The 25,520-nt window shown below is 39.8% G+C and overlaps 1 protein-coding gene across 1 annotated transcript; it reads right to left on the bottom strand.

Moving 5' to 3' along the window:
• stac (SH3 and cysteine rich domain) lies at window positions 1-25,520 on the bottom strand. The gene is made up of 11 exons (XM_034563394.1): window positions 25,066-25,520; window positions 21,803-22,141; window positions 14,301-14,420; window positions 10,509-10,590; window positions 10,205-10,311; window positions 9,333-9,414; window positions 8,368-8,435; window positions 5,760-5,857; window positions 3,089-3,140; window positions 2,442-2,579; window positions 1-836 (listed from the first exon to the last, which is right to left on the bottom strand). The coding sequence occupies exons 1-11, from the start codon at window positions 25,177-25,179 to the stop codon at window positions 738-740; spliced, it is 1,299 nt and encodes a 432-aa protein (XP_034419285.1). The 5' UTR covers window positions 25,180-25,520; the 3' UTR covers window positions 1-737.

A 25,520-nucleotide genomic window follows, 5' to 3' on the forward strand; every position in this document is an offset into this window, starting at 1 on the left:
TGAATATGTCAAACTCCTCTGAAAATACTCCCACACATCTCTTTGTTGCATCTGATGTGCTGTTTTACACTTGAAACACAAACCTTTTCAATTTCTGTCTGAGGACTGCATTTCTTAAATGGATTTCAAGGGATATTTGAGGCTTCAAAGAAAGTAAATGTTCCTATTGTCTTGTGTATGTTGTTTATTCTGATTTAATGTTTTCATCATCTGACATCAAAGGATTTTGTCATCCACAATAATCTGATATCTGATATCTGATAAGCTTTTTCTTGTAAAAGCATGAGAAACTAAACTATATTTAAGAGGAATGCCATTGTATGCGCTGAAACCTTGAAACATAATCATTGTAGTAAGTGCTTGTTTCCTTTTCTTTGGCTTAAACAACCAGATGGGCAGTTCCCCTTTAAAAATCTAAACAGCTGGAATAAAACTAAGGGGGAAAGAAACACACATATTGGCTCTATAAATGAAATCAAATCCAGTGAAATCTCAGTCTGTGTCTGTGTCTGTGTTGCGAGAGAGGGAAGAAGGTACTGACACTAACCAAGTGGAGTTCTCATTCACAAAACCATCATAATTTTTACGTCCAACTCCAAATTCCTGATGAGGCGAATGACCGCACTGGTTTCTTTTAGCCATTTTGCAGGTTCAGTTCCCTCCTCCTCTCACCTCCAGATGACTAATCGTCTATCTCTCTCTCTCTTTCTCTCTCGCTCTTGATTTGTCTCTTTGTCTCAGATGATTTCCAGAACGTCGCAGGGCACGAAGCCTCTCTTCTTTCCACTCGCCACTCGGATGAAGCCGCCGCGTTCGCCCTCACTGCTCACACAGATCTGAGGCAGAACATGTAACACACTGTTGTGGTAAAACTCCAAAGAAAAGAACGTAAAGTTGACAAGTACAGTCAAACATAGTACAAAACATTTGATTGAACATTTCAATATATGTGAGTAATTGATTGAAGGACACAATGGGCCTAAAAATACAATTTACAAGTGGTTCCGACCTGTCGTAAGAGTCATGCTTAAGATTTACACTAATGGATTGTACAGTATATTTCATTACTTTGAAGCTTTTTTGAGTTTGAAAACCCAATATAAATTAAACTTCATAATTACGTTGACATTATCCTGTTTATCTCCACAATTGAAATCGTATAGCCTCACGATATCCCAATGAGTTCAAATCGATGCTATATCAATATCCAGAACTGTAAAACAACATGATTTATTCGACCCCCTCTCGTTGCAGTCATTGATTGACCAAATGTGAGTAGGCGTATGCAGTATAGAACTTAATGTTGAATTTTTATAGTACATACACTACTGGGGCATTAGTTTTTCACTAGAAATACACTATGTGGCCGAAAGTATTTGGCCAGTCACCTATTTTAAATGTTGATTTTAAAGTTATTCTACGACATACTACTTACATACAGTATTTACACAGGTTCTTGTGCAAATATAACTTTCTGAAAAGTTTTTTAAAGATGATACATGAAGAATACATTCTGTTATAATGACTGATATGGAATTAAGTGACCACACTTTTCTTTCTTTACAACTCAGTCATTGGCCCTCATGGTGGACCAGAACACATTGTATTTCCATGCTTGCTCTCAGTACTCTCAGTATCTCCCCCTGGGTTTGTGTGACAGGAAAAGAAAGCCAGCGGGTCACAGGCGCATCTTATTTTTGGTGGTTTCATCTCCACTGGGGATTACTTCAAGTCTCCTATGAGTTCCAACATGCCCTGGAAAGCATTGTGGAAAAAGGAGCCTGATCTAAGAACAGCCAATATACCAGAAGTGCTAATCTAATGGTAATTCTTTGGAAGGATCCCCTGTCAGCCAACTCCAGTTGAGCTTTCCAGTGAATAAGCACATGCAAGGGCAGAGTTGCAGGAGGCAAGAGGCTACGTGGGAGATGCACGAGGGTAATAAGAAGGCTAAAGAGCTGCTGGATAATGTGAATTGGATGTGCTCTAATGGCTGGGGTGTCATCATGTCCAAGGTTACTGCTACTCCAACCCATGTTGAAGAGGACGCTCATGTGATGAAGCTTGCTAAAGTTTGGTTTTAACTAAGTTGTTATTTGCTTCAGGTTTATCTGGCAGTTTCTTTTAAAGGCATTTATTCACCAGAAGGTTGCAGAGATTCTTCCTTAAAAAGCCAATATGCGTAATTCAACATTTCTGACTTTGGTGCTCTCCAGTTTTAGCATATATTTGTGAAAAAAACCTTTACAGGAACTCAGTGGGCATCTGACTTATATTGACAATACATTACACACATGTTGTCTTTAATTTAAATGTGAGATTTTCCAGAACAATTCCACAATAAGTTGTTGCAGATGCAGACATTGACACAGAAACTCCATAATAATGGGTCAGAAATGATTTAGAATATAAATAAACTATCTTAAGGGAAGCATTTATACCTGTCCCTCCTTCAGGGTGATCTGGCCTTGTTCTTTACAGCCAATGAATGTCCTGTTACACCTGAACACTTGGTCCTCAACCCGCAGCTGATGAGCAAAGGCTGCTGGGAAGAAACCGATCCTGTCCTCAATTACCCCCTGAAAAAAAAATCAGCAAACATGAAAACAGCTGACCCTGTGGTTGGGTTGCACACTACTTAAGAGGATTAGAATCTGGGAGTTGGTTACAGTACATGTATAAAGTTATATTTTGGATCATACTATCTTATATATAGCTAGTTCATAGACATAAAGAAGATATACTGTATATGTCTTCATTTGCAGTACCTATACCTAGTACTGTGGATGCATGTGTGACATCAGGTAAAGTATCACTGTTAAAAGACCAAACAGGCCAGATGTCTTTGTTTATCTACAGCCTGTAGAGAACAGCGACAGAGTTCAAATGCGAGTTGCTTCATGGTCTGGTGGCAGCCGGCTGCCTCTGTGCAGTCACGGTTTGGCCCTTTTGTCTCCCTAATTTATCTGTCATGCAGTTGTGTCCCGAGGCAGCCTGTTGCCTCGCTCCTATAATTTACAGCTCGACTTCCTGTAATTTATCCATCCATTTTTTTTAATGTGGGGTAATATGTTGGTTTCGTACCTACCTTCCACCAGTCATCATTGGAGTCATCAGCCAACAAAATTCTGTCTCCAGCTCTGCAGAAGCGAGCAAAACAAAGTACAAATTATTCAAGAACATTTTATCTTCTCATCTGCATCGTCAGATAAATCCAAGCAATTTCCCTCCACAAAGCAGGTCCCAATAGCCCACCTTAGCTCCGTGCTTTGGTGGTACATGTCTACAAACACATTTTAATTATATCAAATTAATGATTATCCTACAATAAAAGGTCAATGCACCAATCATGGGTCATCAAATGGGAGAATACTGACTTTTTACCTCGTACCTATTAGCATTAGCCTTAGCCTTTAACCAACATCATGTATGTGTCATGGCCTTCAGGTAATGTAAATGTGCAAACGGGTTTAATTTGTTTGTTCTCATCTAGAAACATGTGCAACATGGAGTCTTAGTTTCAGGTCATTATATATATATATATATATGTGTGTGTGAAATTGTCAACCGATGTTCTTAGCCACACAAACAAGGGGGTGCTGCGCTTGGCAAAGGGTGAACTAAGCAACACCGAAAAGCTCCACCTATCCACCAGGTCTTTTTAAGATGCCCTCTTATACACATATGTCGTATAGTCGAGCATTAGAGAAGTTGTTTGTGTTTTTTTCTTATTGGAATGCACCTTAATCCTGTTTGCTGTGAGTAATTCTTCTTTATCCAGGAAACGAATGAATCATTTGACCCCATGTACCATAATTATTAGCATCTGTTCAAAGCCGTCGGCTAATCTGACCAATAAAAATCAAAAGGGACACACAGTTGTGCCAAATGTTAGTTTACGCAACTTCCCTTTTTTCTTCCTCCTGTGGTTCAGTTCCAACACTGACTGTCCTTTGCTTTATATGACCGCCATGACTCAGAAAACTCTGTTTATTTTAAGTGAGAAAAAGCACAGCACCTGACATTGTAAAAACTTCTAAGGTGAAAACAAAGTAGACACATGTTGTTTCAAAGAATAACAGGAAATGTACCGTATGAGCATCTCCTAGAAGTACTGTGACATCAAATCTGGTAAATTATGAAAACGAGAACCATGAAAGTGAGAGAAGCGGTTAGTGAAATCATTGTCTCCTAAATAACAAAAAGGAAGAGTGGGTTTCCTACTTCTGTATTCTCAAAGTGCAGAACTCATCATCATTACAATCACCACATAGTTTAATGTAATCAGGTAATCAGAGCAAGTGGCTGCAACTCAAACTAATCACAAACCTGATCGTCTCACTTTAAATGAAAACTGAACCTTTTGATTAAAGATGATATTTCTCGCATCATTTGTATTTTAATGTCTAAGCATTGTATGTATTAGTTCCTGTCTGCAGCAAAACCCAGAGGAGAAAAACATTGATGGAAGCTTTTCATAAGAGAATACATTTGAAACAAAGCTTGGTGAACTTATCAGGTATAGGTAGAGGAGAAGCCAATGAATAATAAATTATGGCTGACGATGGAAGCTTTAGTGCGTGTGTGTGCGTGGGTGTGTGTGTGCGTGTGTGTGTGTGTGTGTGCGTGGGTGTTGGTATGTGTGTGCAGGAGAAAGAGGAAGAGAGCAAGTGCACTGTCATATCCTCAAATCCTCAAAGGATTTCTGAGAAATGGATACTTAGACTGGAGGACTGCTCATGATGAATACTCTCTTCCTGAGGGCCTATTTCAAAGCACGTCACAGACGATGCCCTCAAGCCTGGTTAATGAATGGGATGCTATCTGTAGCCTGAGTTTCAGATTGTATTGGGGATACTAACATAGACTCAAGTCCATTCTACAGACTAAGTGTGTACAATATTAGCTTCACTGCCTTAGTCACACCAGATTTACTAAATAGCCCAATTAGCTTATTTGCTGCTGTTGTTGCCATCGACTGTATACAATTGTTTATTATTATTAAACCACATACAAACAAACTGTGCATAGCTTCTTTGAACCTATTGACCTTATTGTGCTAGTGTTAATAATGATGGTGCAGCAGCCCTTTTTGCCAGAGATCTGTTGACATTTCTGTATTTCCAAGTGGGAAACATTATTGCTGTAGGAATTTCCCGATGTCTCCAACTCTGTATTACAACGGCTGACGTGGAATGTTTTTTTTATTTTCATAAAGTACTTTCTGTGGTTTTCTCTCCATATTTTTAGTTAAATGGGTATTTACCAGCACAAATCAAGCATCTCATCATTTTAAATGTGTTTTTTTCTGCATTCAAAAATGATATCTCTCCGCTTACCACTGGTACACTGTGTACGCCTCGTGGGAGCTAGAAATAGACTTATTTCCAAAGACTCTAAAGATAAATCCAAGAATACATGAGATTAACTGATATTAATAGACCATTATGACGCACACACAGGTAACTATTAATGAGGCCACTCCAGAGGAATTAATCTTCGAGGACCCTTGCCTACAAAGAGGAAGCTAATTAGTGCATGTTATCAATCTATTCTTTTATTTTTTTGACTTAATACACTGGTTACATAAGATAAAACACTAGTTTTATTAGAAGTTCATTATTGATTAATGTGACTGACGGAGTCCATTTATTAATCTTATGTTGTGTGTGCATGGCAGACAATGCCTATACAAGCAATCAGTATATTATGATTAAGGTGTTAATTGGGAGAAGACAAAGTGGCGTGTGTAAACTAACCTCATGTCCAGGTCATGGCTGTCTTGGGGAGAGAAGCTGAACAAGGCCACATAGGTGTTGAGTTTAAGGACATCCTTCTGTAGTTGGATCTGCTCCACCTTGGAGACACACAAGCAAGAAAACACATTGACACACAGATTTGGTTTTGAGTCTCTTGGGAAAAGGAAAACATTGCTGACAATTTAAACAAAGCTCGCAGTCACACATTAAATAAACATTATATTATCTATTGTGAATTCTCAAAATAGTCTTTTGGCATTCACATAGGCAGGAGACGCCTTTGTTTTACAGAACACTACGAGTCTGTGGAGCAGCTTAAGTTGTTCTGCAATCTGTTCCTCTTAATCCACCGTCAACACGAGTGGGAGAACCAGGAGCGGCGGTTTCAACGCTCAGGAAGTTAAAACAGGACAGGGGTGTGGGTGGAGAAGAAGTTGTCAGAGATGTGTAAGCACAATTAGCAGGGAGACGAGCCTCCATTCTGGGGCTCCTCACACCTGCACACAAAGCTGGTGGGCGTCGGCTTATTTCATCACTGATACCTTGAGTCTGAATCCTGCCTGCTGTGTCCCTGAAATGATCCCTTCAAATGATAACTTGTCAAAAAATATGAGAATGACTTTTTAAGACACACTAATGGTCTTTGTGGTGCTGTACAGTTAATGATGAGACACAATTTCTGGTCTTCTGTGGCTCTCCGGGCATCATCCACGTGGCAATGTGCCTGATGGAAGAGTTAAGTTGAAAGCAGCCGTAAGGCAAACTGCCTTTGTGGCCTCTGGGTGAAAACAACAACATCAAGCAGTGGCTATCCATTACCGCTAACTAAGAGCTGCTCAGTGCCTTGAGAGGCTGAGCAAGAGGTTGAGATAACTGCGTCCTTTCTAACTGATCTATCTGAAAAGAAGGCAGTATTTGAAGTGAGGGGGAATGTGGTGAAAGAAAAACAAGAAAGAAGGAATTGGAAGAGCAGTGTTCATTCTTTTAAATCTGTAGTAAGCCGTGAAAATGACCTCTTTTGTGATGAATGTGTCAGCCAAGTTCTATTTACATATCCAGCAAACACAGAGCAAGGATGGCTTCATGAAGTCATGTTTCTTGCCAACTGGCAATTGCAAATCCAATATTCACTCTTCCTCTCGCCCTGTTTTGCTCCACCAACTCCTGAGAAGAATATCTTGCTATATAACAGCTAAATGCTCCATTATCACTACACATAGTCATTTGTTCCACTGTTTTATAAAAATATTGATTTGTGCAGCTTCCAGAGCTAATTTTAGAAATCAATAATTTAAAAAAACAAAGTCGTTTTGCTTTTTGGACGTTACACATTTCACATTTCCTGCAATAACAAAAGCAACAGCAGTTTGTCTGAATAAGCAGAAGCTGCCTCAAATGAACAGACAAACAAAACAAAACAAAAAGCCACCAACAACTAAATCAAACTTCCCAGAGAATCCAACCCAAAAAATAAATCCCAGCATGAGCCAGACTATTTTACTGTCAACTGATCTCAGGTTGTTTAACTCTAAACCTGAAAAGAGTGAACAGATGGGGATCCTGTGTGTGACCGCATGTGTTCCATTTGTGCGTGTGAGCCTCTCATCTCAAATCGGAGGCTCCTTCTTTGGCAAAGCTGTTTTCGAGCGTTTTTCTCTGCTCATTAGCCTGCAGAGCCTCCATCTGTCTGTCCACCAGCCTGAGCTAATGGACCTGTCGGCTGACAGACAAACGGCCTGTTGCCAGCTGTGCTTGGTCCAGCCTGATAACGCAGCACAATGCACATCACATCTCTTCCCCAAAATGGTCGGCTGGACTGCCAGATTGTATTGCAGAAGATAGGTGTATGCCTGTGTGTGTTTTTTTATCCTTGTATGGTTATTTGTCATTTTTTGTGTTTGTCCTAGTGTCTGTGGTCTTTTTCCATTGTTGACAATGGAGATAAACATGTTAAACTATAAAAGTAAACAGAATAGATGGCTGCACATAGAAAATGTGTGCCAATAGCACTGATACTACAAACCCCATCATGGAAGATAGAAAGGAAAAGAGCAGTTTGGAAATATGCACATGAAATATTCATCGTTACTCTGCAGTGGGTGCCAAGATATCACCTTTTTTTCTCTCACAAGCATGAATTTTGCACCATCAGCACTGCATCTTCACTGTAGAGAATAAAAACAGTAGCGCAGACCCCAAAGCTGCAGATCCAAACATTACGTAAGGTCAAAGCTTCTCTCTATCAGTGCAGGCCAGTGGTCCTGTCAAATCGTGTATGATTTGTTACAGCAGGAAGAGGAGTTTTCCCTTAGAGTCCTGGGAAATTCAGCAGTGGCGAGGGGCAAAGTGCAGCATGCTTAATAGACACAGAACGGACTGGCTGGGTATCAGTTCTCAGAGAGACCACAAAGAGTTCAGGCCCTGGTCAGTGGACAAAGTCTGTTCTCAGACTGCACCAATAATACACGTTACTGCTAGACTCTGAGCTGCAGAATAACAATCAGTGTGAACAGTGAGGAGAAAAGTTCACGTCCAGAGTTGCTGACAGGACAGTTTAAGTTTGCCATTCCTTGGTTTAGATATGTAATTAGACAGATTCATTTCTTACCAGCATTTTGTCAGGTTTTCTCTCTGGCTGGAGGTAATGGTCTGTCCCGTTCTCAATAACTCTGAAAACTGAAAGTTACAAAAAATAGACTAATTACAGAGAGAAATCAACAACCATTATATACAATAAACAATATATTTGGTTTAAAGCCCCGTTTGTGGCCTCTAAAAAGCTGCATATTTTACATTATATGTTGGACACTTAGAAAAACATACTGATTCTTGCTACTTTAAGAACTGTGCCAGAAAGGTGGCGCAGATTATAATCTTTTCTATGAATAATTACAACAAATCAAAAAGGCAAATTTCATAGCAATTAACTGGTGAGATAGCTTGTCTGCAGCTGGAAACACAAGTCTGGTGGCACTAAATCAGAGTCACAAATTCTGTTATACTGCTGCAGCATATTGTATTATGTATATTTATGCAGTATATTCAACTATATTGTACAATAATGTATTAATATGGCTATTGTTATTACTACAATTACATTACACCATATACTGTATCTTATAATTCCTACTGTACTATATGTAATACTATACCATGTTAATATCATATACTGTTTTACCACATCATAGAGTATAGTTCTATTTGCTATATTAATACAGACAACACAAAGTATCATTACATAATCACAGGACATATTATTCTGGTGTACACTGTTAACGTACTAGACTTTATCGTGTAACTTGTCAATCTAACTTGTCACTTCCTCGTTTGTCTTGTGCATTCTTGTATAGTTTCTACTTATAGCAGTTGTATATTTTTATATTAATGGCAATAATGGCTTTTTAAAATCTTGTCTTATCCCATTTATTTGAAGATAGTGTTTTATTGACCTACGTCCTTCAGTTCTGTACGAATCTTTGATGGTTCAGAGGAGAAACATTTAATGTTGCAACTGACAACTTGTGGCGACATGTCTGTAATCCAGATGCACAGTGTACCGCAAAAGATACTCACCATCATCGCTGTGTTTTCTCGTCAGCTCCTGCCTGCTGCTGTGAGCCACCACTTCCTCTGGAACTTGATCCAAGTCACTGGTCTGCAGATCCCATTCAAAGATGATTTGAGAGCAGATAGAAGAGATTAAACAGATTAGATAGATAGAGATATATACTGCAATGACAGATAGACAGAAATTCACTCCTGCAATTCAGCTAAAAATAGCTAAAGATTCACACATGTTCACAGTCCAAACAGCTGTTTTGGAGAAAACTGTAGTGTAGCAAACATGCTGTTTTTAAGTCTGCATTTGGAAACTATTATCATAACCCCTGATGAGATCACATTGTCTCTGTGAGCCTTCACAACAGACACGTCCATTCACTAACAGCTGCACAGGACAGGATGGCCTAAACCCAACAGCTTTCACTTGTCATCATACAGAGTCGCGTATCCAGACTGCATACACAGTTTAGATTACATTAAAAGTGGTAAGCTGTGAAAAACAGATTTCCTTGTGTATTCTCCAGGGACAGAAAGGAGGCTGGAGAGTGTAGCTGTACGGTACAATCGGTTTCGTCCATCTTCAGAGCTCTAACATGAGTGTTCGCACCAACTTCTCTCTTCATCACTGACTGTACCCGACTGCCTTTATTGGTAGTGTTTACAGCCCTGCAGCAGCAGTATCTATTTAGACCATCAGCTACAGTATGTCTGTTGTCTAGTGGGACGAAATATAACAAGTATAATATATCAACTGGATTGTGACAATCTGTATGTGCATTATAGCTTGATGAAAAGAAAACTTAAATAAAACAGAACGTTTTAGTGACCGGTATTTTGGGGGTTGACAGGGTCAAAACAAACATGATAAATGATCCTTTTCTTACCGAGTTTCTGTGTGGAGACTCAGAGCCGCTGGCCCTCTTGGCCTTTTGTGCAAGCGACGTCCCAAACCTCAAGGCCTCATACACAGGGTCCACCTTGTTCCCACAGGCTTTAGAAAAGAATGAAGACATGATGGCAAGTAAGTCATCCATGTGCTGCTTTACAATACTATGAAAACCAGGTCGGTAAATCTTGTAAAACAGCTCAAGTGGATAAGGGGTTCTGGAAGAGTGAAGGACAGTTTCTCATATAGTGCATGTCATCCCACACAGAGTTGAAATTATTATGGAGATTTAAGCTGCTCACCGATGGGCATGACTTCTTTGATGCAGCCATACTGTTCCTGGATCAGTAATGGAGAGCTGTAGTACCGTCGAAAGCCTTTCGGCTGAAAGACAGAGAGGGACCAAAGAGCTCAGCGACAGACTTTAAAGACAAATCAATATGCAGCACCACAGCAGCCCGACGCTGAATACTGCACATAACTCTCTTTAGTCTGAGCACAACAGACAAGATCAAGCTCTGCCTTACTGGTTGTCGGACATCACTGTTGTTAATGTTAAACAGACATCAAATTATTATTCGAATGACAAAATATTAAGCACGACAGTTCTAAATCGTGCATCGTAAATAATATCTCATTTGTTCCATACAGAGTTGAACATGGACAACAGAAATAGAGAATGTGTCGAATGTCAGGTGCTTCACATACCAGATAGGAATAGTTTTTTATTAAAATCACTGTCTTAATTTTGTTTTACTCATCATGTTATCCCTCCATCTCCAAAAGCCCTAAAACATTTATAATTTATATATCCATTACCAACCTGCGTCCAATCAATACTTCCCCATCTCGTTTGAATCCTTTGAAGAATATAGACAGGAAAATTGAAATTCTCCTCAATCACTGGGTCATAATTAATTCATATATCTTTTCAGCTTTTTGGCATTTTTTCTTCTTCTGGAGATTGTCCTGGATAAATATGTGTCCATTTAAATTCTTTACTGGGTGCGAGGATCAGCATTGGAGACCTACATCTCATAGGACTGCTTTTTATCTGTTTGCTTACATTTAATGTATTCAAGTGATCGGGATTCATTCTTCATTTTACACTTTTGAAGAAGGTGAAAATATCCCACCCTGATCTCTTCTGGCCCATCTGGAGAACTGAGATGTCAGACTTTTGAGGGAAAACATAAATAAATCTGGTTAATTTGGCAAAACATCACTGTTGCTGTCAGTGACTTCATTTAATACACTGTTGTTGTGACAGCAGTGATTGTAGGTTTGTTGGGGTTCTTATGTGTCTTTAATTCACAATATGCTTGTTTCTGTTCATCAAAAGTCAATTAAATTATTTATTCATGCACGGATGCTTCAGGCAGCGCAGAATAATGTACATACATACCAAGGTTGTACAGAAACAAACACTGTTATCAGTTTACAACTGAATCTGTGCATGAACAAATAATTGAATTTGAGAGCTGTCTTCTTCATGATTTTTGATTTTGAAGATTCAGCACCAAGAAATTAAGTAACTATTGTGTCGTATACACTGGGCACCTGGGAAATAAATAATTATGGATGATCCTGTGGCTGCAGACTGGAAAAACTGTTACTGGAGTTGTCGAGACTGAATCTAAACCACAACTGTGTCAGGAGAAGCTAAAGCAACTACTTTTAGTGAGTGGTCAGCTTGTTATCTTAGTGCTCTACATCCTGGGTAAGTTTAAAAATGTCACTGAAAAAACGAACTATTCCTCCACAGAGTCTTTGAAAATCATAAAATATTAGTATCATTAGCTGATTGTTGTGTTATGAATTCATTGTCACTGTTTCAGTAAGTAAAGACTCCTCGTGAATAAATGGTAAAACCCAGGTTTGGTGGTTAATAAAGATTCAGAGCATGACGTAACTTGATTTCTCTGTCTAAAGAGTTCTCAAGCCAAGAGAAACAAGCATGGCTGCTGAAGTCTACAAGTTTAGAGTAAGTTGAATTTAGAGCTGTACTCCACTGGGGAAACTTCCTTTTTTATCTATTGACCTCTCAACCTCATTTTCCACTCCTAAAAGCCGATCATATCTTCAAGCCTCGTCCCTTAGGCATCTAGTGGAGAGATGTCACAGGGCCGCCTGTAAAGTTAGTATTACTTCCATAGGACATCTTAAACTTTATTCTCTGCTGATTATCACAAACTCAGCTTATTTCAAATTTCCTCTACAAATCCAGCCATTTCTCAATAGTGGTGTAGACAAATACTGCGGGGAACAAGGCAGGAAAAGGTAGGAAATCACACATACATTTCCCTGACAGTGTTACAATGTCGTGTTCCTCAGTGTGGGATGTGTGCGAATGACTAAAGAGTCCCAGTTCAGTCCTGACTGCCAGTTTGCTGGACTACTATGAAAGTAGAAAATTGTTCTTGGAGCTGCCTATCGCTGGTGTAACTGGATCCTCCCCAGTAAAAATGCTCAGCCCTTCCCAACAGAACCACATCCCAAACCAAATGGTTACATTTGACTGCAGGTTCACAAATGATGAGGGACGAAGATGGTTATAGCCAACAATTTCAATTATCATCACCCAAAAATGAGGAGAGGCCCCAAGAAAGTTGGTTGCTGGGAGGGAAAATTATATACAATGAATGATAACAAGGCTTGATCTCACAGTCAAAGATTTTTAAGTGAGGAGGTTATGACAGAACGTGGTCATGAAGTAATACCACGGAAAAGCTGACTCATTGACTGTACCAAATAACAATTAAATAAATTCACCCTACTCAATAAGGCTGTCATGCCCTCCTCCTCACCTGCCTTCTAGGCTCTCTCTTTCTTCCTCTCTCTATCTCTCTCTTGGTGTGTAGGTGGCTAATTGCTGATGTGAACCTGGTGTGCTGGAGTTGGGGCTTGATTGACCAGCTGCCTTCAAAAGCTCCACTCCTGCTCTCAGTCTATAGACTATAGTCCGGACTATAGACTCAGTTCAAGTTAGTTCTAGCTGCCGCTAAGACGTAACTATTTAGATTCTGAAAACGTCCTGTTGATCCCATGCCCTAACCGTGCCTGTCTTCTTGCTCAGGACCAGCAGCTGGATTATTGCCCCGACTCCAGCTCCAGAGTTCTGTCTGCCTGCCTGTCTACCTGCCTGCTTACGTTATTGGACATTTCCAATAAACCTCAGTGACTTTACTCCTGTCTCAGCCTCTGCGTCCAAAACCTGGTCATCCTTAACAAAGGCAGTTTGGTTTTAGTTCTTTGTGTCAACATGTAAGCACATTTAAAATCAGCTCGAGCTTAACTTATCATAAAAAGGGAATTGCTTCTTTAATATCACCATTAACTTTTTTTTAACAATCAATCATTATTTTAAGTTTTAATAAAAAGTTTTTCATTGAGGTTTTTAAAAGGGTAAGCATAAAGGGTATAAAGGCATTTCGTCAACTGTCAAGGGGTCATGATGCTTCAAACTAACGAGTCGACCACCCATCAATAAGGCCAACTTTCCCATGTTTGTGATAAAACCTGAAATTGAATAATTAATGATCTGATAATTGTTCCAGAATATTATTTTACACCCCTTTATTCCACAAACAACCCATGCTTGACTTGCATATAAAAAAAAGCAGACACCCAGGCTGAGACTGTGAAATGCCAAACACATCATACCACTCTCACATGGGACATCTTCAATAGAGGTTATGAAATGGCTTCAGGGTGATTGTATTGATTCTGTTTCAATGGTTTATGCTGACAGCAGCATGGCAGAACAGAGGTGAGAAAGAGGTCAGCATTTCTGTAAATAGTGCGTTGCATTGCTATTATCTAACACTCAGACAGACAGAGTGATGATATAACGATTATGAGGACGATGACGAGGATGGATGGTGGTGACAGATGTACCAGCACACTCTCACATAAAGTGTGATTTCTGAATAAGCACATTCTAGTGGGAAACGGTCAGACAGCCAAATCTAATATGTCTGTTTTGGTTTCTATCATACTGACATAGTAAGTATAAGCTCCCAAACTGTTGACAGCAAAGAGACACATGTACTGAACTTCTTCATGTCTGTATTATTTGGTGTCATGCATCTTACCAGTTTGCCCATGCAGCGCTGCTGTCCCACTCCATTCTCACATTTGTGATGTAGGCTCATCTTGCAGGCTTTGCAACGGAGGCCATGCTTTGCCGTGTTTCCCGCCAGGAACACCACATGCTTGGCGGTCGTGCCTGATACACACACAGAAAAAGAGGCAACAGGTTCAGATATGTTCTGCAGCAACTGGATTCAAACGGAGCCTCAAAGTGAACAGAAAATTACATGGAGAACAGGAAGAAGAAAATATTGTTCAGGACGCGGTCTCACTAATTAATTAATTAATTGTCTTTACATGCTTATTTGTAGCCTAGGGTTTCTGGAGTCTTTCCCAGTATGCACTAGGGAAGACCTGTGAAGGGACATGTGGAACATTTTATCAGGGATGAAATTTAGCAAATGTGACACATGATGTGTATTTCTGCAAAACCATTTCAAACAAACTGTCTGTCATTGACCAGGTGCTATCAACACCATGATAACCCATTTCAAACTGCTGCCTGTGTGAGGCTCAGCCTCCCTTATTTATACGTGACTCACAGTTGCTGGAATAAATGAAGATTAATCTGATTTATCAGAGAACCAAAGTTATGCAACACTGCAAGAGCAAACCTTCAGCATGCTTGCGCGCATTAATGCACATGGATAAGTAACAGAGATGGATGAGGAGACAAAAATTAAAAACGCTAGTTTTGTAGAGATGTGAAATTGTAAAGAGAAAGGTGTTGGCAGAGAATAAAAGCTCACATGGCAACCACAACAGATTGCCTCAATGCGATTTTTAATGATGATCACTGGGCCGGGGTTCTGTCATTGTGTGTGTTTGTGAGACAGAACGAAATACAACAAAAAGGTGAGAGATGAATGTTTTACAGCAGTAATTGTTTAAAACTGCCATAATTAGTGAACGAGGAGTAATTTTTCACTGGTGGAAATCCAGATTTTCGCTGGTCATCTTACATTTAATTACATTACAGTAGTTGTTTACTGCTAGGAGGGAGTGACGTGGCCAGAACTTAAAACACCAAGTATTAATAGATATTCTGCATTAAAATAATAATAAGTGTGGCTGACTGGCTGACCTTGACTTCCAGCTGTTACTGGACTGTGGAAGTGTGCAGTGTAAGACCAAATATATAATAATAATAATAATAATAATAATAATAATTTTCTTTTCAAAAGGATAATGTTTCAAATGATCCTCACAAAAGACAAAATTAAAGAAGGGTCCCTAAGAATCTAAACCATTATCATGTTACACATAACATGACTAAAAACATAACTTGCAGCCAGCAGTGGTGTATCATTTGCCACAAGTCATTCCACATTAGCAAGAGATGACAGTGTTAACAAGACCCAGGGCTGTTATTAGTTAGAGTCTGGCAGATATTCACCTCCAGCTCTTTATTGATCAGTCAATGAGCATGTGCCCTGGCCTGGCCTACACTCTGCATGCATGCATTTGAAAATTCGGACGTGCAAAGGATTCATCGATTTTTATCAGTGTGCATTAAGAGCACAGGGAGAATAATCAGAGAGTTAATCCTCACTGAAAGATTATCAACGCTGTTCACAATTGTCAAGTTTGTAACGTTTTTGTGTGCATTGAGAATGGGCATTGTGGCAAGCACACACTGTCCGCATTTAAATCTCAATTGCAGCATATTGAGTTTAGTGACCAAAGATAACACTGTAACTATGAAATCAAGTAGAACACCTGATCCCCGAACAAGACAGCAAACACAAGACACTGTGCACTTAAGGTGCAAAGCCCTTCATGTAGACTTAGCAAACAGGGGAAAAAAAATCTCTGCTTGCTCTTCACGTGCTGCAATGTGAACTGTTGTCACGGCTATCTGGAGCTGGGCAGCAGGGACAGGAACTCAGTAATGGGTGGAAAACTGGATCTTATTCCCCATTTTAAGCTCTTGTGTTGCTTGGCTAAGCCTGACTGCCACAGAGCTGGTGGACTTAGTGAACCTGAGACGGAAACCGAGAGAAATGAGATCCTGGCCTAAACCTCTCATTGGTCGGTGCAGATCGACACAAAAAGCAACGACAGCAGGAGCAGAGGCAATGAGCATGACCTGGACCAATTTTTAGGTCACTCGAAATCAGGTCAATGGTGATGTTCAACGAAGACTTGTGAGTTTCATTCTGTCATCTTCAAGACACCCTGACTCAAGTTCTTGTCTGTCTCTCTGAATACGCAGGGGCAGGAAGCAAAGGAAGCCCTTGACGACGAGTTGTTGATTGGCTTGTTTGAGCTTACTCACTCCAACATGCGGGAATAATGAGATGCCTCCATGTTAACTCGTAACAGCTACGAAGGGAACAAACCACTGTGTTTCCGCAGACTGATACAAGAAACTGACATTGTCGACGTCCTTCAGTAATGTTGGGTAATGACGTTAGTGCATGTGTGTGTGTTTAGGTGCTTTTTCCTGCGGGCTTGGAGAGGAGGCCAGGACATTACAACTGTGGGGAAAGTGAGTGACAGCTCTCGATGGCATTTGCTCTTTCTTGGCTACTCTGCTTTTAAAGTTTACTCTTCATTTATACAACAGTAAAAGGACAAGACTCCTGCCAGATTTCCCATACCTCTTGCCTCAAATGTTTTTCCCACACAGTGTTTCTTCCTCAACTTCACAATCTTTCACCCAACAGAATCTCTCTCACGCTGCACACACTCTTTACAATCGCCACACATCGATCCATTAAGCTACCGTTCTTACTTCACGCCTCTTGATTTTCTGTGAAAATAACCATCATCATTACAAAAACTCTTTAATTAAAACTTTAATTAGGTTCTCTCACGGACATTAGCAGGTTTTTTTTTTTCCCACTAAATATCCCATTTACCCATCGAGCGAATTAGGGAACTAAGGCCTAGAATGCTGAATACAAAGCTGTTTGTTATGTGTCCATCTGTGGTCAGGGATTGCCAGGGATGTAACATGGGCTACAAGTTCACAATCATACAGCGTCTTTGTGAGACTACAGTTACTTACACATATAACAACTACCTGCTAACATTTTCACAATGGTGACAAGCTAATGTTTTGCAGATATAAACGTTTACCATGTGAACCATTCTTTTAACTTTTTAAGAACTCTTTTCAGCTGACATTTTCCACGCTGGCGCCCATGCAGTTTAAAAATTCTTTACTACATTTTAATAATGCAACGGTGTGAGAGACATTTTTAAGACATTGCAGACAATGTCAGCCGTCAATTGTAACACTAAAATGAATCAATGGGGTATCAGTGGAAGTGTGGCAGAAAGAGCTAGTATGCACCTCTTACACAGTAGCTGTGTGTTTGTCTGATATGTTTGTGCATCGTGTGTTTTAATGCAGGGTGAAGTAGTAAAGCCTCAGTTAGCATCACAGTCATATCTGTCTACTACCCCACCTTGACTTCTCACCCCTCCAATTTATTTCTCTCTAGGGTCCACCAAACCGTCATGTGTATCGCTGGGATTTCATAGCACAGATTAGTGCAAGTTAATCAAGTGAGATTACTTTCTCATTCGTGATGAGTATCAACTTGTCTTATTAATTAATCCAGACATTTGGATGCTTTAATTTGAGGCATTTAAGGGATTGTGTAAGTAAATCACTGTCTAATCCTTAAATGTTGATGTAGGATCAGTGATTACTGACTTACAGTGATAATACTTTGTAATCGCAGCTTAAATTTCTGCATTTTCCATCTGCATACAGCCGTCATACATTATTTACTTATACTGTACAATGTATAATCCTATAAAGCTCTTTGTGTGGAAATTGTTACCTAAAAGAAGTTAATATTACATTCTGCCCCACATTATTATATTTCATCTTTTGTCAGGCACAAGTAGCTAACTCTCACATTCACTCATGTAGACATTTATTTAATAAGCCATTTGCTGCAAAGACCTGCAATCAATATTTCATCAGTCTGTATTTTATCAGAGCATTTTTATTTTCCAATTCACTGTGGGCCCCACAACAAGGACACTTGCTTTTATGAACAACAGTTGAGCACTCCCCAAAGCATTTAGGCAGTGTAATGAAGTAAAACACTATAGGAGCGTAACCTTGAATAAATACAGGAAATGTGGTTAGATAGGCACACTGAATACACGTCTTAGTTAGGTTGCAATAGTACTCCTAACTTCTTCTTCTTAAAGGCTCTCTCCACCCACACAGGTGTTTGTAATTACTCTGGCTGATTAGACGGCTGCTCGGGTTGAAGTTGGGTGAAGCTGTGCTTAACTTTATGACCTAATCACAATGATGACAATGTCGATATACCGCCCTCACAAGTGTATCTAAATTAACAGGAGAGTGAAGGGAAGTGTCAATCACACAGTCCTGGAAAGAGATCTAATCAGGCAATGCGAGTGTGCTGGACTGTGAGTGCATTGTGGCCAGTCGTTGGAGCTTCACCTTTCTTCTATTGGCCGGAAAGAGTTTAAACTGGAGGAGTCTCCTCTTATTTGTATCTTGTGACAAAGCAGAGTCAAGCAGATTAAGTGTTGGCCTTGATCTTGGTTAAATATGGACAGCACTATCCTGTTAAACTGAGCATAGTGTGTGTGCTGGTCTCTTATAAACAAAAGGTTTTAAAACAAAGATACACACCTACAGAACAATATAATATATATATATATATATATATATATATATATATATATATATATATATATATATATATACATATATATATATATAATATGTAATATATTTATTGCTCTATCGAATATTTACTGATGTAGTTCTGCTTCATCTAGTAAACCTAATGAATGAGTCAGTGAGCACTTTAATATAATTCAGCCATTTCTGTTACGGATGACACAATTAATTTGTATAGGCTTTTTACAAGACAATAAAGGATCCTCATCTAGGAATATGGTGGGTGTTTAATGTTTCCAGGCTGCCTTTTACAATATTAGCATATTGTTATTAATCTACATATTAGGCTGCTTTTGGAATTGAACAACCTTTTGACTAAAATAGTGACATTGATTATGAGATTGCCTCTATGTAAAGTGAGTGTATATTCATGTAATCCAATTACAGATCACCATATCAGATTATATACTATACTATATTATTTATCTTTTCTTGTTTACTTGTGTTTATTGGGCAAAGTTAAACAAAAAAAACATTTCAGTTATCAAACATTTTTCTTTTCTAGTAGAAATCCCAAAATATTATATTAGTTTCAGTGGCGTATTTCTATATTATGTTTGGTTTTATCGACAGGATGAACAAATGAAAATCATATTATCGTATTTTGTACTTGAGTGAACCAACAATGTGGTTTTGTGCACACTGAAATGTGTAAATGTGTATTTAGTTTGCTGTGCACTAATATTCATTCCATTACAAGTATCTTCCACGTAACACAATCTTATCCACCTTTATCAATGTTAAAACACAATTACTGCACTGTTTTAACTCCATAAACATGCATCGATTTCTAATGACCGGCCCTTATGATTTAATAATCATAGTATGCTTGTATTATTAGTTTGAGCCCCTCCACCACGACTATGTATTTCTCTCCTGTGTGCTGCCCTTTTGACTCTAAGACACAGAGTCAGACTTTGACAGCACCATCGCAGCTCATTACACACACACACTTACACACACACACACACACACACACACACATACACACACACACACACACACACACACACACACACACATACATACACACACACACACACACACAAAAACAACTTCCACACCCTGTCTCTCTGCTGACCGCACTGTGTTCTCATTAAAGCAGGATAAGTGAAGAAGAGGGCAGCATCTTTTTTTATGAGTGGACCGGAGGACTCAGCACCTATCACAGAGCCAGGAAGGCCTTACATCATACTTTTATTATGAACAGACCACCAGAGGCCCATTCAAGGCTTCGGCCAGTGGATGCGTCTCACTGGCCACACCAACAGACTATTGTAAAGAAACAATGGTCATAAATGTGTAGAAATATGTTTTATGGTGGGATGAACTTTAGTTTTACTTTAAGCCACCATGGATTTTTTATCAAGCCTTTGAAGAGCATTCATCTGTGTTTCTTGTAGTCACTGTGTGTCAAATGTGATGTAACACCTCTATGCATTCTATCTACAGAGGTGGGAAACACAGAAACCCGTGGTAACACATGTTTGTCTGCTCAAGAGAATTGTAAACATGTAAGTGTACAGGTTTTTTGGCAACTTGAAAAATCAGCTGGAAGCACAACACTGAAATATTATCAACTTTGAAGTTGAATTTGCGGATTTGTTAAAAAACAGTGGCTTATTTCGGATCCAGCAGATAATAAAAGGAGAAATATTCTGCTGCTAAACGCTCCACCATGTTTATCAGCTAGTTGTAATGTTGTCTGTCTGCTGTTTGATAAAAGTCGCCTGCTGTGGCTGGAAACAATGTTAATGAGAGCAGTGAGCGTGAACTAACAGAGTACAGTTGTGGGCCTGAAAACCAAAACAATGAGCTGAAACTTGCTATAAAGCCCCTTTAACATTACATATTTGATACATTGTTAATATTAAAATATTGAGCATAGTTGCTTTCAGATATGCTGATTCGTTAAACAACCTACAATGTCCAAAATCGCTAATATAAGGTATATCAAGTCATTTTTATTTTTTTATTTGACATGTTTATTTTAAATCAAGTCTGTAACTGAGTTTTGACTCAATCTCCCAACTAAGAACTTTAAAGGCCCTGTTGAATTTACTTTTGTCAGGTTAAAAGAGGGAGATCTCAAGCTCAGACTAATGTCCACGTCAGTATACAGTATATACACACATGCTGTATACAGGCTAATAAATATATAATCAGGGGCTTGTTGAGCAGATGGTACAGGCCGCCCTTGTCATTATCGTGCTGCAGGCCCTGAGATTTAATGGTCCCTCAGTACTGATGGTAGCAAGGAGCGGAGCGGCCAGAGAAACCAGAACATCTGGCGAGGGGAGAACAGGAAGAGGAGCTGGCACTATTGTTGGCTATCTGAAACCCGAGCAGACAGATGGAGGGACCTGGCTCAGTGTGGGAAAAAAGGACGTCTGAGACACTTTGGTCCCGTCAGCAGGTCAGGTTGGATGCTCAGGTGTCAGGTGCCTAAATGCCAGAGAGTGTTTGGATACATATGCCTTGTTTGTTAATTCTGAATAAAACACGTAATACCTCGGATATAAAAACAAAGGTTGGTGCTTTCGGAGACTATAACCTCTTACATCCTGCTGTGTCCATACCATATATGCATATTATTGCATTATCATTGCATACTGATGACAGAAAAGTTGTACTAATAACTTCCATCAGACAATCTGATGAAGGTCTGATTATGAAAAGGTTATTCTCAATGCTGTGATTGCAAAGTTCATTAGATAATGCGCAGGACTTTTTTCTTTTTGTACCTTGCTTCCTCCTCGTCTCTTGTCACTGTGCCCTGTTTGGTATTCTGATCACAATAATGAAGGCGGGCGGCATTGTAACCGTACCTACGATCATGTGGTTGCAGACGTCACAGAACGTGGGCTTCTTGAAGATGTGCTCCATGAAGCAGTGTCCTGCCGAGTCTACCTGCAGCGGGTTACGTGACTGGGAGCGCGATGTGGGTGGAGGTGCGGAGGGAATGGCTGGAGGGACCGGAGGGATGGGGAGGTGGGTGGTGTGCGGCGGGGCCATCCCGATGTTGCAGAGATGGCCCGTGCTGCTGCTCACATCTGAGAGCAGCTCCGTCTTGTTGTCGCTGCTCGTTCGGAAGAAGTTGTCCGCGCTCTTGCTGCGGATTGTCTTGGTCTTGAAGGACAAGGAGCGCTTGAGTCTCTGCAGCTGAAAATGAGAGAAGAAAAGGTTGAAGTAAAATGGAGCAAGGGAGAGAAACTGAAAATTGAAAGGAGAGAGAAGGACAGAGGAATTCAGTGGCGTGAATCAGTTCCTGTAATAACCTAAATATATTACAATCTCTAAAACCTTCCGGCAAATGTCTCAGTGTCCGATGGCCGTTAAAAGGCCATTGAGAGGAGCAACTTATCACTGTGCAATGAAAAGCCTTCAGGTTCCCCACCTGGAAGGTAATGTGATTTCCTGGTGAGAGCAATGCATCACATCAACACTATTTTCTCACACGCTGTGCCGACATTTCTGGCTGCAGCCTCTATCAATCTCCTTAGGCTCCTCTTTTACAGTAATGCTATTCATAACACTCCACACTGACAACCCTCATTTAACCTCTCAGTGTGTACTTCCTCCTCCATGAAACCAACTTAATCCTGGGCTCAAACGCGCAATAAAGAATCTTTGAGCTGTACTGTATTTGATTTAATGGTTCTGGTTTCTGGCTGATGTGTGGCTGCAGGTCTCTGATTGAAGAAATATATTATGTTTCCAGTGACTGATGGGTAAAGAAGGACCCCTAAGTATCTTCTTATATCCGAGCACACAGTACAGGCCTACATTTATAACTGTGTGGATTTACAGTTTTTCTGTACAGTTTGTTCCAAAGTATTATCTATGAACACACATACACTGTTTATAAGTGATAACTTATAACTGATTCGGAGTTGAGATACTCACATGAAATCCCAGACTTGAACAACACAATACAATTAAGTGAAAAAACAACCGTACATTGTGAGCTGTTGATGTTGTTGGCTAAAACGTCTAAACAATTAGATGAATGACGCTTTGCTATAGTGAGGATAAATCAATTGAATGGGTCACTGTGGAAAAAATCCATTTGGAACCTTTCTCCACCATTACCACCCACACACATGAATGCACAACAGACAGCACACATATATTCCTCTTGTCGTTCTTCACTTGCATGGCTTTTACACACCCTGGAAAGAAAGTTAATGGTCACACATCACAATAATGTTAACGCAGTTAGGTCTTGATAAGTGAATTATATACATACGCCATTTTTGTCTGGACATTCTAAACGTGTTGTACCTATTTTAAAAGGCTGTAATGGTAAAGGATACTGTACATATTTCCTGTAAGGTGTTTATTTTATATCTAAACTTAAATAAAGATCTCTCTAAATTAATAAATGAGGCGATGTGCATGCATTGAGGAGATCATGCTGGGTTTGATGTCACCAAATCTGTGGGGGCTGAGTTCTATCCGAAGCAGAGAAGGTTAATGGGGTCTGGACTAGGTAATGCAGGAATAAAAACAATACAATAAAAGCCAGCTATGGCATAAGATTTTGTATAAAACCATTGTTAATAAATATATGTAATGATGCAGCCTATACAAAGAGTGCCCTCTAGAAACATGAGTGACGGTGGATGAAACCTTATCTGGCATTGATGTCGCTAAAGTGATCTATCTTAAAGAGCAGTAAAAGTTGTCACGCAAAACAACTTTTTTTATCTTTATGTACATGCAGGTATGCTGTTACATTACAATGAACTAAAATCAACAGTGCGCTACAGTTTACACAAGAGTGGAGGCTCACCTTGCGCTTTTGATGTTCAGGCCTCACAGTATTCTTAAAGGAGGAATAAAAACACAAACAAAGCTTCACTGTGTGGAACTCATTCTACTTGTACTGTCTGTATGGATGATTAAACAATTATATAATCACTTTTTAGTCTTTCTGAGGTGTTCTACTAATAATAAAGTGATATACTGGAAGGGAGTGTGGTTGTTTGCTAGAGACTTTATGTGAAATGTCAGCCAGGACCCTTGAAACACATAGTGACCAGATGTGCCAAAGTAAGAGCGCACATGCACACGCTTTAAAAGACACAATACAAAGAAGAGGGCATATCTGTGATTCCTTTCCTTTTCCATTCAGAAACTAATAAAGATAAAGTATGAGTCTCATATGTCATTTATATGAACTTCGGGACAGGAGAGGAGAGCTGATGTAGCCATCCACTGGCATTACGACGAGTCCAATATTGTACTGCTTGTTGTAGTAGTCCGGGCAACATATGACCGACATAGATGGCAAAACGCCTGAGGCAGCAGCTGTGGATCTCTACCACACAGCCTACTTTCCTCCATCCATCTTTCCTCCATCAGCCAAATTGAAATTACAATCCCATATTGCACTTATTTATTAATATGCACATATTAGGAACACCATATTACTTATTTTACCACTACAGCACATGAACATGTGTTTAGGTTCATCAAGAGCTTTAAATAGCCGTCACACAGTCATTGATCTCGCAACAATTCATACAAATATTAAATACCATAAATCCCTAATAGTTATAGGTTGTGGCCTCTTCCCTAGAGAACCCCCCCATCCACTATATTTATATGAAAGTTATAAAAAGAGTGTGTGTGGGGGGGGGGGGCTCGATTGTGGGTTTAAACTGACTTATTTACAGGTTTTTTTCTTCTTATATGGTACATTATCATGATGCTATTCTAGTGGTATCCTTACACACTGAGGTATTTTGTATTTATGATGAGTCTGTAGTGACCCTTCATGGCCCTTTAAACGTGTTTTGATCTGTCTTATTTTTACAGCTTGTATGGTATCCTCCATAAAGGTCTTCAGTTTAGGCTAATGAGGCTGCTTTAAAAGGGTGATCAAACTGAGTCATTGATTTTTAAAAAGCCACATAGTTTACATGCATGTTTTTCTTTTTTGGGAACAATTGAGTCGATGTCCCTGTCATAGTTTGTTTGCACAGCTATATTCATACGAGTTGTTGGACTGATGAACAGTACGGATCCCACAGTATATCACCCGGGATGATACATAATAAATAACAACAGGATGGTCATACCTTGGTTTCCTGCTGGCTGGCGTTCGCTGACGGGGATTTGGGAGTCTCATTCTGGTCTCGTTCGTCCTCTTTGCCCCCACTCTCGTCCTGAATCATGTTGGCCGGTGGGATCATCCTCTCTTTTTGGGATCTTTAAAAAAAACTGTTGCTCATTAGAGTTTGCTTCCTCCTAAAGCTCTTTACATCTTTTCCATTCCTCTGTAGTCACCGTGACCTGAGGATAAGAGGGGAAGTCATTCAGCCCCACTGCTGCTGTCGCGAAGGGAAAGATCCGTGTTTCATCCGACGTAAAAGAGAAGATGAGAAAAATACGTTTTGTGGAGGCTGAAATAGCGCTTTCCAAATCAAAAAGTTAAAAAGCCAGTCCAGTTCCGCCTGAAAGTGCCCCCGTCCTTCTAAACGAGGCTGTCGCGTTTATCGTGTCGTCGTGCGTAATGCTGCCAAGACATCTCCAA

The sequence above is a fragment of the Cyclopterus lumpus genome, chromosome 22, assembly GCF_009769545.1.
Source record: "Cyclopterus lumpus isolate fCycLum1 chromosome 22, fCycLum1.pri, whole genome shotgun sequence".
Classification (NCBI taxonomy): domain Eukaryota; kingdom Metazoa; phylum Chordata; class Actinopteri; order Perciformes; family Cyclopteridae; genus Cyclopterus; species Cyclopterus lumpus.